Below are 15,615 nucleotides of genomic sequence, written 5' to 3'. Positions count from 1 at the left end.
AATCCGTGTAACACCGTTTTAACAGGAGCCCTCATTCTTCTTTTCTTATCCAGAACTAAGAGGGAAAAAATGAATATGGTTTTTGCTCACAGAATGGATAACAGCAAGCCGCCTTTGGTTGTTCCTACACTTCTGGTGCCCCTCCAAAACCACAGTTGCACGGAAATGGCCTCCCCTCTGCTGAGCCGAGACCTGACGGAGCTCTATGAGGAGCACGGCTGGAGGAGCAATGGAACAGACCTGCACTACAGACCAAACCCCGGGGAAGTGGCCACAGCCAGCATTTTCTTTGGGGCCCTGTGGTTGTTTTCTATCTTTGGCAATTCCCTGGTGTGTTTGGTCATCCACCGGAGCAGGAGGACTCAGTCCACCACCAACTACTTTGTGGTGTCCCTGGCGTGTGCTGACCTGCTCATCAGCTTGGCCGGCATGCCTTTCGTCCTGCTGCAGTTCACCACCGGCTGGTGGGCCCTGGGCAGCGCCACGTGCAAGGCCGTGCGCTACTTTCAGTATCTCACCCCGGGCGTCCAGGTCTACGTTCTCCTCTCCATCTGCATAGACCGGTTCTACACCATCGTCTACCCTCTGAGCTTCAAGGTGTCCAGAGAAAAAGCCAAGAAGATGATTGCAGCATCCTGGATCTTTGAGGCGGCCTTTGTGACCCCCGTGTTCTTTTTCTATGGCTCCAACTGGGACAGTCATTGTAACTATTTCCTCCCCTCCTCTTGGGAAGGAACTGCCTATGCCGTCATCCATTTCTTGGTGAGCTTTGTGATTCCATCTGTCCTCATAATCTTATTTTACCAGAAGGTCATAAAATACATTTGGAGAATCGGCACCGATGGTCGAACAGTGAGGAGGACAATGAACATCGTCCCAAGGACAAAAGTGAAAACTATCAAGATGTTCCTCATTTTAAATCTTCTGTTTTTGCTCTCCTGGCTGCCTTTTCATGTTGCTCAGCTGTGGCACCCCCATGAACGAGACTATAAGAAAAGTTCCCTTGTCTTTACAGCTATCACATGGATATCCTTTAGTTCCTCAGCCTCTAAACCTACTCTGTATTCCATTTATAATGCCAATTTTAGGAGAGGAATGAAAGAGACTTTCTGCATGTCCTCGATGAAGTGTTACCGAAGCAATGCCTACACTATCACAACCAGTTCAAGGATGGCCAAAAAAAACTATGTCGGCATCTCAGAAATCCTCCCCACGGCCAAAGCTGTAGCCAAAGACTCAAGCTATGGTTCATTTGACAGGGAAGCCAAGGAAAAAAAGCTTGCTTGGCCCATTAATTCAAATCTGCCGAATACTTTTGTCTGATTTCTCAGAATTCTTTCAATTACTGTTATGCGCCAGAGATTAAAAAGTTTAACTGTAAAAACAGAAGCTATTTACATATTTTTTTCAATCAACTTTCTGTGGGAAATGTTTGATTTTGTAAAATGCACTCACTATTGATTTTACTTTCTGTGTTTTTTATTTTAGTTGCTTTTTGTTTTCGAGGAAGCTTTCACCTTGAGCTTATGGTTAACAGTCCCTTTACTATATTAGTCACATGCATTAAAAAGAAGAATGCTTTCCTACTTTTTATTTACCATTAGGTCCAAAAAGCATAAACCATATACACAGTCTTTGATTAATGATTCAACTTGGTTTTATTCTGTTTCCTTTTTCTCCTCCCTACTGAAATTTTGTTAACTATGGGCTTCTGTTCCAAATGAAATCTCCTGTGTGACACATTTCAGAGACTTGAATTTCTCTACTAAGCAACATTTAGAAAGTCTTAATATTGTATATGTTTTTACATTACCTTCTGTCCAGATCTGTTCTGGAGAGCACTTCATATATTGGAATATATTGGAACTTGCTGGGTAGTCTTCTGTGATCGAATTATAATCAGGATTCTTAGGGAAAGAAAGCTTACAGAGTTGCCTAATTTTGGTCTCTGTCTCTTTTTCTCTCTTTCATTCTCCCTTAACCTAACCAGCTGATGATGCCTTGAAGCATTTGAAGTGGCCGTGCTGTCTTCCTCACATCTGTGTCCCATCTAGGCTGTGTCCAGGATGTTTACGTCTCTTCTGAGTTAAACTCAAGAAAATGAGCAGGGACCCTGGCTGGGCAAGCCCAGAAAATACCAAAGGGAGAAGTGCAGATGGGATCTCCCTGTGCTCTGCAGTTCAGGCAGACACCTTTGGCTGCCGGGCGCTGCCCCTATACCCTAGGACAGCAAGGGCAAGGAGCACTTTCTTCTTTCTCCTGGACACTCAGACATGAGGCCGTTTCTCCAGCCAGCACTTCCTACCCCTCATCTCTCTCCAGGATGTATCATCATACCCTCACCAAGCTCAGACTCTTCTTTGGCTGTGGTAACTCGAGATTTTCTTCTCTGGTTGCCAGGTCTCCATTATTTCAAATCTAGGACTAGCACATTTTAAAGATGTACTTATTCAAACAATAACGGGTTTACAGACAAGACTGGTGTGCACTTTCACACCCTAGTTAACAAGAATTGCAAATAATAATAGTTGTTCAGTGATTTTACCTGTATTATCTCACTTTATCCTCTCAAGTATTCTGTGATGTTCATATTATCATGTCTATGTGACTTGCCCAAGTTGGAGTGTGACCGAGCTATTTTTCACACTCAGGTCCCCTAACTGCAAGTCTGTTGCTCTTTCCTTGACATGACAGGTTTCTCTCTAGGGAATACATGAGTAGCCAAACTCATCCAGACCTCTGTGGGCCTAATGGCTGCTGCCTGCGTGGAAATCTTGAGGTCTGGGAGAACGTGGCATTCTTAACAGGAGAGTCTAGAAATTCAGTGAGCTGGCCCTCACCTTTTCCTTGGCTGTGGCAAGGTTCCTGGGCTGGTGGTGCTAAACGTATGAAATGGGAAAGAAGCTGTACATCCCACCTCACAGACACAGGGAAACAAGACAAGATTAGGCTTGGTATTTGGGGCAAAGAATGAGAACAACAAAGTATTCCATCCACAAAACATCTACAGAGCTGATGCATTTAAGTGGAGGTGCTTTCTTTAATCAAAGTCAAAAGATAAAAAGTGTCTTGTATTTTCTTCCTTTTCTTTCTCCTCCACATATTCTTCCTTATCCTATCAGCCAATGACTGACCAGACAAAATGAGCTAGATGTTTATGTCACATGGCCCTTGTATTTTGTGGTTCAGAGTTGTTAAAAAATAGAAGAGACCCTGCAGTACTTTTTATTTTAATTTATTTTTAAAGTCAGATTGTAACAAGTAAAATTTCATTTACTTTAATTTTATTTATATATGTATTTTAGGTCTCAGTTTAAACCAAAAAAGACTAGATGATTACAAAGCTCCATTCTGTCTTTAATGATTATTCTGTGAGTTTACCCCAGTGGGTGGAAATTCAGTGAGACAACGTCTTACAAACTTGTTATCGAGATTAGTTTATTTTTTAAATCCCCCCCAAAAATGACAAATTAAGAGTGTTAATGAAATCACAATGGAGAGAGCTCTAAAGTCTTATGACCTATGATAATTCAGCTACATTTTCTCAGCATGTGGATAATTCATTGTATTTTTTTTTTTTTAGTTTAGTTTAATATTTAGGATTCCTGTTTTCTCACTTGATCCTGAATTTGGAAGAAACTGGATGTAACGCACAGATTGATGAAGATTTGCATAAGTCCCAGCAGTACAGGAACAACATTCACCATACCTCACGTTTACCTGCCAAGCACAGGGAGGCAGGCTGTTGGGGGGAATAAGAAAACGACTCCGGTCTCCTTACCAGGCACATGACGAGGTGCATCACAAATGTGGATTCACGTAGCCTCCAAACAGGAGTTCAGGAAAGCTAGCGGGGAGCAGGGTTCTGAGGAGAGCAATTCCCCTCCCTGTCTCCAGGTGCCCACAGACCATCAGAGGAAGGGCAGGGTCGCATCCTTTGAGGTGGAATTCGAATTTCTCCTTTCCTTCTAACCTTCAGTGAAATCATCAGTGCCACCAGCCTGCTGCCCAGAGTCCATCAGCACATCCTGCTCAGGTACACTTCCCTGTGGACCTTCCGTCACAGGTTTCCCCAGGGTGCCTGGGACCAATGGATGCCCTGGGCCAGAGCTCTCAGCAAGGGCAGTTTCATCCAGGGGGACCTCCACCAAGCATGTGGGGAGCAGTCATTTGCCAGATAAGGTTGGCACTCTTGCCTCTCCTGGTGGGCGCAGTGCTTCCCTTCACCCTCCAGCCTTGCTGCCACCTGCCAAACTTGCTTTGAAGCAACAGAAGCAAGATCTGTTGGAGCTGCTGGACCAGGATCAGCTTCAAGGTTATGCTCCTTATAAAAACCACACGTAACAGAAGCAAAGAAGTAGACTTTTAGAGTAGAAGGAATGGGACGTTGAGAGACCTAACCCAAGCCCCTCACTGTTTAGACGAGAGGTCAAAGTAGGGGTAAACAAAAATGCCTTCGGCCAACAAGTCCAACATTCTTTAAATTTGCCGTGCTGCTGGCATGATGCCTTCACGGGAGTGAAAAAATCCTCACTGTGTTGGGCAGAATATGAAAAGAATAAACAATTCCCCATTGCTTAGTGAACCTGCTAATTCATCTGGAGCAGAGACGACCTTAGGGGGCCGTGATTAGACAGCCATGGAAACGAACCAGCTTGGTGCCACTGTTTTGCAGAACGACCGCTTGGTGGCACTGTGGCCAATAGGCAGACCCCACCAGCTCTTCACGGGGCCTGGCACACTGGCGATTTGGGGGAAAGTCCTCGTTGCACAGCAACAGGACAGTGAAAATTGCTGAGCACCCAGAGCAGCAGCTGCAGATTAACTAATCAGTGTGTTCAAAACACAAAGCATCTAAACATAGGAGGAAATCCCAAAATAATTAATACCCTTTACAGACATGAAATCACTAGTCAAAATATTATTTTAAACCCATTTTACGAATGGTAGCATTTTCGAAAAACCCCATCATCTCACCAAACACGCAGTTGTGCCACCCACACTTACCAGGGCCTGTCTCTTTTCTCCTCTTGTTATTTGACTCTCAGAATTTATGGATTCCATAGCAGTGTAATCTAGACTTTCCCTAAAAGTAAATGTTCCTGTGTTCCTGGTTGGTAGGCAGTTAAATTTATTTTAGGTTAAATTTATTTTTGACCCGTCTCATTTCCCTCAGACCCTCTTTAATTTTTTGAGCCCCTACCTACAATCTGGGCCATTCTGAATTGTTTGCTCAACTGAACACTTCTGTTCAAAAGCTCTGTCTTCTTAGGAGAAGCCTCCTTATTATTATTTTTTAATTGAAGTATAGTTGATTTATAATGTTGTGTTAGTTTAAGGTGTAAACTGGACACCTGAAGGTAAAAGTATATATTCTTTTTTAGATTCTTTTCTATTATCAGATAGGTTATTACAAGATATTGAATATAGTTCCCTGTGCTATACAGGTCGTTGTTTATTTATTTTATATATAGTAGTGTGTATCTGTTAATTCCAAAGTCCTAATTTATCCCTCCCCCTCCTTTCCCCTTTGGTAACCATGAGTTTGTTTTCTATGTCTGTGAATCTGTTTCTGTTTTTTTTTAATTTTTAATTTTATATTGGAGTATAGTTGATTTACAATGTTGTTAGTTTCTGCTGTACAGCAGAGTGATTCAGTTATAATATACAAATACCCTTTTTCAGATTCTTTTCCCGTATAGGTTATTACAGAATATTGAGTAGAGTTCCCTGTGCTATACAGTAGGACCTTGTTGTTCATCTATTTTGTATATAGTAGTTTGCATCTGCTAATCCCAAACTCCTGATTTATCCCTCCCCACATTTCCCCTTTGGTAAGCATAAATTTGTTTTCTATGTCTGTGAGTCTGTTTCTGTTTTGTAAATGAGTTCATTTGTACCATTTTTTTAGATTCCACATGTGAATGATATCATATGATATTTGTCTTTTTCTGTTTGACTTACTAGAAGAAGCCTCTTTAAAAGTATTGCTTTTTAAAAACTCTCATCAACCCTAATTGAGTTATACAATTAGGATTCACCTATAATTTGAAGAATGTGTGATTTTAATTCTTCAGGAAAATGACCCCCAGAAATGCTGGGTGTGTGTATCTGGTTTCAGGGTTATGAGGCAGCTCTGGAAGCCTGAGAAAACATCATCCGGTTTTCAGTGGCAGACAGTCAATATAGCAGTTTCAGCTGTTTGCCCACAACAGCTAGATATGGGAAATGAAAACTCTAAGGGAATTCTGAATGCCCCAGAAATGCTGGGTGTGTGTGTCTGGTTTCAGGGTTATGATGCAGGTCTAGAAGCTTGAGAACATCATCTGGTTTTCAGTGGCAGACAGTCAATATAGCAGTTTCAGCTGTTTGCCCACAACAGCTAGATACGGGAAATGAAAACTATAAGGGAATTCTGAGTGAATCCTCTCTATTCTGCTTCCCTGCAGTACCTTCCAAAGAGTGCTCTGGTTTAGGAGACTATATTCTGCTAGTAGGACCCTGAATGTGCTACACGGACCATGGCATGGATACCTGGGCAGCAACAGAGTTGTGAAGAGTTTTATGGTGGAGAGGGTAGGGAGCACAGTGTCTGAGAAGAATGGATTTGTACTCTATTCATCAGTCCAGATTCATTAAAATTCTGGGCTGATTCTCCAGGTAGATGGACTATATATACTTGAATGACCCTTTAAAAATTAGTAAAAATTGGGCACAAGACTCCAGTGACACCTCCAGCCAGCAAAGTTTTCCTTAATCACAAGTATGATGGTTGTTTTCAAGGGCTCTGGAATCAACTTCTGTGTGGAAGCTCAGGTTCTGCTTACCACCTATTTAACCAGCAAATTCTCAAACCCCAGCTTCTCTATTTTTAAAATGGGGAAAATAACATGCCTACCTATATTAGGGTTCTCCAGGAAGAGCAGAACCAATAGGACATAGATGACAGATAGATAGATGGATAGATGACAGTATTTTAAGAAACTGGTTCTTGCAATTAAGGGGGTCAGCCAGCTTGAAGTTTGTAGGGTGGGTGGCAGGCTGGAAACTCAAGTAGTTGCTGTAGTCTTCAGTTTGAAATCTAGGGCAGGCCAGCAGGCAGGATTTGATGCTACAGTCTTGAGGCAGAATTTCTTCTTAGGGAAACCTCATTTTTTTTTGGCCTTTTGGCCTTAAGGCCTTTAACCGATTAGATAACCATATTATCAAGGATAATCTTCTTAAAGTCAGTTGGTTGTAGCTGTTGAGCACATCTACAAAATACCTTCTCTGCAACACCTAGGTTAGTGTTGATTAAATAACTTGGTATTCTACTGTAGCTGACATGTAAGACTATCATACCACCTTATAGGATTGTAATAAAATGAGCCCAGACCCATGTAAATCATTCATTCAGTGCATTACCAAACACATGGGAAGCCCTCAAAAAAAGTTTTCTATTGTTGTTATTTAAATTTAGTTGTTGCTAACCCAATGGATTTTTCCATTTTCAAGTTATTCAGCACCTATTGCTATGTGCTAACTAGTAGAAACAGGTTTTTAATACCATTCTCAAATTGTGGCATTGTTTTCCTTCTTTAGCTTTTTTTTTCTTTTCTTTCTTTTTTAGTTCCGCTAATATTTTGCAGACTCAGGGGGAAGGAACAACTAGGAACAGGAACTTGCATGGGAGGTAGGTGACAGAGCTACTTCTATTCACTCACTCCAAAGGGGATTGTTTTGAACTATTAGGAAGGCACGGTCTAAATTCAGGATATGAAAACACTTGAGAATGTAGCCTGTACCATCATTCTTGTGTTGCGATTTCCACATGTACAATAGAAAGAACTGATGGAGGGAAATCAGTTTCAACTGTTAATTTAACCGTTCTAGTCGAATATAAAAAAACCCAGTGAAACGGGACTTAAGTCACTCTTGGCCATAGTTAATTGTAGGCAACTCTGTAGCTAAAAACATGTGACCATTATATATTTCCAGTTGAACCATAAGTGAATTGTACTGTAACTAGAAACAAATCTAAGTGAAACTGAAGTCAAGATAGTTTTTTTTTTGTTTGTTTTTTTAAAGCTATTTGATAATTGGAGTGAAAGGGCAAAGAAACACAATGAAAATCCAGACTCAAACTTACAAACACAAATATTGTAAGGAACTTTTAAGTTTATTTTGAAGAAAAATTTAAAACAGCTAAATGGTTTATGGCTTTTTTGTTTCTTTAAGAAAAGATATGTGAGTATACTGTTTGGAGGACAAAGGGGAAAAACACTGCCTATGTTTATCGGTTTTGTGGTTTAAAGAAACCCTCAACTAAAACAGGCCACATATTAAAACTCAGTGTAATTTCATAGACTAGGTAGAGATCTCCAATAGCGCCTGTTTCCGTTTTTTGGTTTATATGAGCTGTCACACCTTGTGGAAGGTGAAAGTGAGACCTTGCCCTTTGGCAGCTAAGATCACCTGCAGGCTGGACGCACGCAGGCTGGGTGGTGCGGCCTTCATCACCTGGCCTCAGGAAACTGCTAGTGATTTTAGTAGTATTATCCCAACCTGGCTCCACCTGTCCCAGAACTGACCCCACAGACTAAGGTTGACTCTCCACTCCCTAGTCACTCTCACAGGAGACTGAAGTATATTAACCAGAGGCCAGTGTATTGATTTTCAAGGGGGTATATTCCTTTTCAATGACCAGAATGCTTAGATGACTTATTCAGGGCACATTCTTACTAATTTTGGAATAATTGGGAATCTGGAAGTATAATCTGGAAGTTGCTTGGTGAATATGGGATCTGACAAAAAGGAGTATGGTTATTTTTTTGTTTGTTATTATTTGGAAGATATTTTAAACTAGTTTATTTTTATAAGTTGAATATGAAATCTATATTTCACATGGAAGAAAATGGAACAATTGTAGTAGTTATCTATTATTGCATATTACCCCAAAATTTGACAGATTAAAATAACCCACATTTTTTTAATCTCATAACTTCTGTGAGCAGGAATCTGGATACAGCTTAACTGTGTCCTCTGATTCACAAGGCTGCAATCACAGGGTTAGGGTCAGGGTCTCATCTGAAGGTTCAGTGGAGGTAGCATCTGCTTCCAGGATCACGTGGTGGTTGTTGGAATTCATTTCCTTAAGGGCCTGAGGTTTGAGGGGATTATTTACTTTTTGTCATTAACCCTATACCTTCTTTTCCTGTGCTATCGGCAAGCATGGTGTTCATTCCACTAAAGTGGTTAAAATCCAGAACTCAGTGTGGGCTTTTGGCCTGCTGGTTCGGGGTTATCCAAGGCTACCTAGTGGAGGCACAGGAGTCGTCATTTCTAGCCTGCTCACTTGACCAGGTTCGGGGCTGTAAAGTGCTTGTCAGGCACTGTTTGCCTCTCAGGAAAGGGCCACTGAGGCATGGAAGGATTGAATTGGGTTCTGTTGGATCTCAGGAGATTTTTCCTGCTCAAATACTTATCTAACTGCAGAGTCAAAATGGCCTGTAAGCCAAAGCTGACTGTCCAACTGCAGCCCAACCCCCAGCCCAGGAGTGTTGGGAGCACTGTGTCACAAAGCAATAGGTAAGTTAGTTGTACCCACTCTGACCCCAAGGCTTGCTTTAAGAATTCAGCTGATCTGCCTCCCGGTCATTTCTAGAGTTCACCCGGGTAGTTCTCTGTAACCCATAACCGTTTCTGAGTCACGACCACCATCTGTCTTGTGAAGTAATCTGAATTTGACATGGATGCCTCCAAACTTCCTAGAGACTTACAAAGAGTCCTTCCAGCTCCTGTGTCCTCCAGTCAGATACGTGGGGCCTCAAATATGGCTGCTCAGGTCAGGGCCATGCTGGCCTACACTAGGCCTTTACAGTGGTCGGCTGGAAACCAACTCTCTGGCAGGGGAGGGAAATCCCTGATTTGTAGCATTTACTGATTTCTGTGGTGTCAGTACTCCCATCACTGCTGATTAAAAGCTACCAATCTGATGTCACTCAGCATGGAGTTGGGACAGATGCACATGATTGGCTTTCCTCTGGGGCCAGCAATACACCAGCTGCAGCACACTGTTGTTTTGCACGTTTTATGAAAGGCACCCTCCAGTTAGAGAGATTAAGAAAGGCTCCTCTCTGGGCAGACCTGCACCACACGTGTGCCCTGGTGAGCAATGGCAGGCACCCTTTCCTCCTCACGTGGCTTGCTGAAAGGAACGTGAGGTCGATGTTAGGCCTCCTCAACTGGGTGCCTTTGTGCAATGCACATTCAGCACAACCTCACATAGCAGTCCCGCTTCGATTCATGATACTGTGTAATTAAGTAAAATGGATGGAATAAGGGAAAAGTGAGCCAGGTTACCTAGCAGCCTGAAAACCTGCTTTATATAGATGATAGGATTACTGCCAGGTGGAACATTAACTGTTCTTAAAATTAATCTAGTTAATAGAAGGCTATTATTGCTAAGAAGAGCTCCCAACGATACACCATTCCAGGGATAGACATAATGATATAGCTAAAAAGACTTCAGAAACATGAGGCCTGGGCTTCCCTGGTGGCGCAGTGGTTGAGAGTCTGCCTGTTGATGCAGGGGACACGGGTTCGTGCCCCGGTCCGGGAAGATCCCACATGCCGCGGAGTGGCTGAGCCCGTGAGCCATGGCCGCTGAGCCTGCGTGTCCGGAGCCTGTGCTCCACAGCGGGAGAGGCCACAACAGTGAGAGGCCCGCGTACCATGAAAAAATAATAATAATAAAATAAAAATAAATAAAAAAAATAAATAAATAAAAAATAAAAAATAAAACATGAGGCCTGCAACACTACATATTTAGATTCCAGCCCATTAAATATATTTATTGTTAGTGATTTAAATCTTAATAGTCAAACCCAGGCACACATGAATATTTAAAATTTAATGTAATTCTTTACTGCTTAAGAAGCAGTTTCTTATAACTCTATTTAGCCTACCAATTACTCTGGAAAGTTATCCTCCCACTTTTTTACAGATGAGGAAGTAAGCCGAGAGAGTACATAATTCAAGGTGACGCAAAAAATGGATTCAAGACCAGTTCTGCCTAAATCTCATACTCTTTTTACTATGCTTATACAGACATACTTCAGTATTGTGAAACAGACAACTTAAAATGGCTCCGGTGAAGATATTTTATTTTTCATAAAAATATAATTGTACAATGCTCTTCAGAGAAAGAAAAATTCCTTCAATGCCCCCAAATACCATGTGTTTAGTAGTAATTTTCCTCTCTTTTAAAACTAAAAATGTAATTGATTATATGCAACTGATTTCTTGTGAAACATCGCATTTACGTTTTTAAATTTTATTTGCCTTTATTTTAACTAAGTCCAGTTTAAACCTATACTTTTTGGAACAACCCAAATCAAGCCTATCAATTCAAAGATGGTAAAATAAAATGCTAAATGGTGATGCTGATAAATACTGTCAGTTAGCTGGTAAACAGTGATATGAATTTGCTGCAGCATGAAAGATTGTGATTCAGATATATTAGAAAGATTTTAGTTAAAATAGAAAAAAATTTAAGAACTTCAACTATATCCTAAAATTTGATCTAGTCAAACTTATTCCATATTATACTCAGTTGCTCTAATATACAACGGATCTATGCTAAATTAACAACAGAATATGACTGGTCTAAATACGTAAATTTATCTTCCCCCTTACCTTCCTTTCTTTGGGAAAAGGAAAAAGGAAATATTACTCTGTCTACTCAGAGAGCAAGGAGAACAGCAGAACAGATGAAGGGGGGACTGAGCTCACTGACTCTTCCACCCGCTTCTGTTCTCTCTCAGTCTGTATGTTGTCCTTATAGGTGAGTGAGAGATGCTAGGATTTCAGCATGCTGCTCCTTAACTGGAATGGGGCAAGAAATGCTCCAGCGGTTTTAATCAGTGACGTTTATTAACATGCTTCACGTGGCCAAAGCGTGCAACCAGCACAATACCCAAAGCAATCAGAATATTCCTTTTTAAGACCAAGGAATTTTTCTCTCGGTTTGATCTACTCCAAAAGACCAAATAGATAGGTTTAGGATTAAACTGAAATAAACTGTAATTTACTTTCACCCAAAATTACACATCGGCTACCTGAGGACAAAGTCACTGCTCTTGTAAAGATGCTGGAGGGAAGGGGAGTAGCTCAGATGAGCCTCTAATTGAAAATCACAACCAGAGGAGAAACACTTCAACACAACGGGGACATTCCATTGAAGAGCCCCGTTCATTTGGAATGTTTGTTTTGAAAACAGCTCTTCTGGGGAATTCAAAAGGTACTGAACAAAGCAACGTAGAGTAAGTCTTGGGCTGTTTTGCAAAATAAAAATATACATTTGAGTAGACCAGATGGCAAAAACATACCCATTACAATCTGAACACTATATTTAAAAAACTTAAATTCTGAAGGCCTGAATATTAACAATCTTTAATCTATCTATATTTGTGATCCTAAAAGGACATTAAATACTCTTAAACCCCCAGTCCTCCAAAACACAGAGAGGCCCAACAGACTGGGCTAGTGGTATATCAGTTGTCACACAGTACTAGACTAGAGATCTGAGTCTGCGACCTAAGCACAAGAGATCTTCGGGAACTCAGGCTAAGGGGAAGCACTTGATTCAAATGCATGGCCTCAGAGAAGGAGGGAGGTACCTCATCATCTGAAACCACGTGGTCCATCTCATGTTCCCCCTCACAGACAAGCTAGACTATTAAACTACTTCGTAACAAAACGCATATTGTTTGGAAGCCAAATGTTTGCTTCATTAGAGCAAAGAACAGTTACAATTTAGCAGCAACAGAGAACACAACTCCTGATTTAACGATGTGAAGGAGAAGAGAGAGTGTTACAGTGCCCCAATCGGGACATCAAAAGATTCCCAGGTCTGAGTGTATCATGTTATGAGTGTGATTCCTCAACCATCACTCCATTTGGTAGCCAGGAAGAAAGCAAAGGTCGCTGTGATGGGAACTGGAGGGAACTCCTCTGCCTCCTGCCCCTCCTGACAGGCCCCCCGGCGACTCTGGCTTCAGTGCTTCACTCCAGAGTGGAGGCACGGCCAGGGCTGAATCGGATGTACACCCACAGTGTGTTTCTCTCTGGCTCAGAATACATTCGTAAGGAAACTCAAATCAGGGAAGAAACTAAGTGTTCTGGTTATGGCTACCGCCATTAGATCCACCAGCAATGTGTCCCTCATTTCGTTCCAGATCTCTTGAGGCAGAAACTCCATCTCAGCAGCTAATTTCATCCTATTTTCTTTAGAAAAATTCTCCAAATTAGGTGATTACCCAACGAAATGTGTGTGAACATTCACTCCTGCCCTCCCCATATACATATATAGACATGCAATAGAAACACACTGTATGGGTTGTCAAGACAATGTATGTTACTAAAATGGTTACTTCTTATTTAAAAATAAAGTTTGACTAATTATTCTCCAAGTACAGATTAGGCCCTAGCAAACCTGTATAAATACAGTTTGAAAAGACAGCAACAAAAGTTTTAAATAGGGGCTATCTTAAGGGCTTTCTTGATGGATTTTGTTAATGTGTACATTAGTTAAAACGGGCATACCATTATGGATTATAAAAATAGAAATGTATATATTTGTTAATACATATTCACAGCTTATGCTGGAATGGCTCACAGGAGAAATGGTTCATGCAGAAAATAAACATTACTCAAGTAAATATAAAGAAATAAGATTAGGTCCATAAAGGCTGAGAAATTATAGTCAGTAATCAGCCCATTTGTTTTCTCTTTGTAGGGCAATCAAAAACATGAAAGGAAGTGACACCTAAACACACATACACATACAATTACATGAATTACATGGAAAGAATATAAATTAACCAATAAAGCAATGTGGAGTTGAGGTGCAAAAAATATAATCTTCACTCATTCTCTCTACTGTGCTTTCAAGCACTGCAACATGTTAAATGCCATGGGTGGCAATACCAACCAGAACAGGTCTGAATGTCTGTAAATTTTCTAAGTGTTGAAAACTAAAGCAAAATCCTTTGAGATCTATGATCACACATTTTGGTAGAAATTGCAAATTTACAGAGATGACTGAGCAGTAGGTAGTAAATGGAGCCAAGAAGTACAATCTTGCCTATTCATCCTCCATAAGAATCAGAATATTGGCTTCAATCACTGACTCATCATTTTATATGCTCTTCACCCTGAAAAATAAAGTTACCAATGTAAGAATGCTTTTATTTTTTTTTATTTTTAAAAATATATTTATTTATTTATTTTGGGCTGCGTTGGGTCCTCGTTGCTGAGCGCAGGCTTTCTCTAGTTGCGGTGAGCGGGGCCTACTCTTCCTTGCAGTACGCAGGCTTCTCATCACAGTGGCTTCTCTTGTTGCGGAGCATGGGCTCCAGGTGCGCAGGCTTCAGTAGTGGCATGGGGGCTCAGTAGTTGTGGCTTGTGGGCTCTAGAGCGCAGGCTCAGTAGTTGTGGCGCATGGGCTTAGTTGCTCCGTGGCATGTGGGATCTTCCCAGACCAGGGCTCGAACCCGTGTCCCCTGCACTGGCAGTTGGATTCTTAACCACTGCACCACCAGGCACAGGGAAGTCTCAAGAATGCTTTTAAAGTCAATGAAGTTTGGTTAATCTGTTTCAAAATGCATGCTTTTTTTTTTTAATTTAGTATCTACGGGAAGGCTATTTTCAAATACAGACTGAAAGAAAACTGAACTGATTTGGCTTTTTTTCATTAATTGAATTTAGATTAAGGCAAATGTTACCTCATCTAAAAAAAAGCTATAAAAAGCCAATCCTTCAGTTTTATAAAAAAATTTTTAAAAGATAAAAAGTTTGTAAATTTCCTTATAACTACTTTCAAGTGCTCTCAAAGCAATCACAATGATGAAGGAATCAACATATGGCATCTTCATTCTAAAACCTTAACAGTCTCTCCAACAAATGGTGCTGAGACAACTGTATATTCACATGCAAAAGAATTAAGCTGGACTTCTATCTCACACCATATTGAAAAATTAACTCAATAGATCAATGATCTAAATATAAGGCCTAAAACCATAGAACTCTTAGGAGACAACACAGGGCAAATCTTCATGACCTTCGATTTGGCAATGGATTGTTAGATACGGTACCCAAAGCATGAACAACAAAATTAAAAATAGATAAAATGGTCTTCCTCAAAATTAAAGTCTTTTGTACACCAAAGCACACTATCAAGAAAGTGAAAAAATCTACAGAATGGGAGAAATCTGTGTAATCATATATCTGATAAAGTTCTAGAATCCAGAATATATAAACAACTCTTACAATTCAACAACATAATGAAAGACAACTCAATTAAAACACAGGGAAGGGACATAAAGAGACATTTTTTCAAAGAAGACATACAAATGGCCAACAAGCACATGAAAAGTTGCTCAATGTCATTAGTCATTAGGGAAATGTAAATCAAAACCACAATCAGATGCCACTTCACTAGGAAGGCTACAGTTTTCAAAAATGGAAAATAAAAAGTGTTGGCAAGACACAGAGAAATGGGACACTTCATATACTATGGTGGTAATGTAAAATATTTCAGCCACTGTGGGAAACAATTTGTGGTTCCTCTAAAAG

General features: G+C 40.7%; 2 protein-coding genes across 5 annotated transcripts in view; one reads left to right on the top strand and one right to left on the bottom strand.

The window, feature by feature from the left end:
* The window catches only part of GPR19 (G protein-coupled receptor 19), a 35,250-nt gene extending 32,913 nt beyond the window's left edge, over positions 1-2,337 (top strand). For all 3 annotated transcript variants that reach the window (XM_081248518.1, XM_081248517.1, XM_081248516.1), the window contains one exon: positions 54-2,337. In XM_081248518.1, the coding sequence (XP_081104644.1) occupies positions 70-1,323 (1,254 nt within the window). In that variant the 5' untranslated portion in view covers positions 54-69 and the 3' untranslated portion in view covers positions 1,324-2,337. The remainder of the gene's footprint in view (positions 1-53) is intronic.
* Positions 2,338-10,797: 8,460 nt separating this feature from the next.
* Positions 10,798-15,615, bottom strand: part of CREBL2 (cAMP responsive element binding protein like 2) — a 33,234-nt gene continuing 28,416 nt past the window's right edge. Inside the window, exon 4 of one of the 2 annotated variants that reach the window (XM_081248524.1) lies at positions 10,798-14,195. In XM_081248524.1, coding sequence (XP_081104650.1) covers positions 14,191-14,195 — 5 coding nt within the window. In that variant the 3' untranslated portion in view covers positions 10,798-14,190. The other variant, XM_081248523.1, reaches the window with a different exon arrangement.

Source organism: Mesoplodon bidens (genome assembly GCF_964165515.1).
Source record: "Mesoplodon bidens genome assembly, chromosome: 11".
Classification (NCBI taxonomy): domain Eukaryota; kingdom Metazoa; phylum Chordata; class Mammalia; order Artiodactyla; family Ziphiidae; genus Mesoplodon; species Mesoplodon bidens.
Note: the sequence above shows the minus strand (reverse complement) of the source record. Positions and strands in the feature narration are given on the sequence as shown.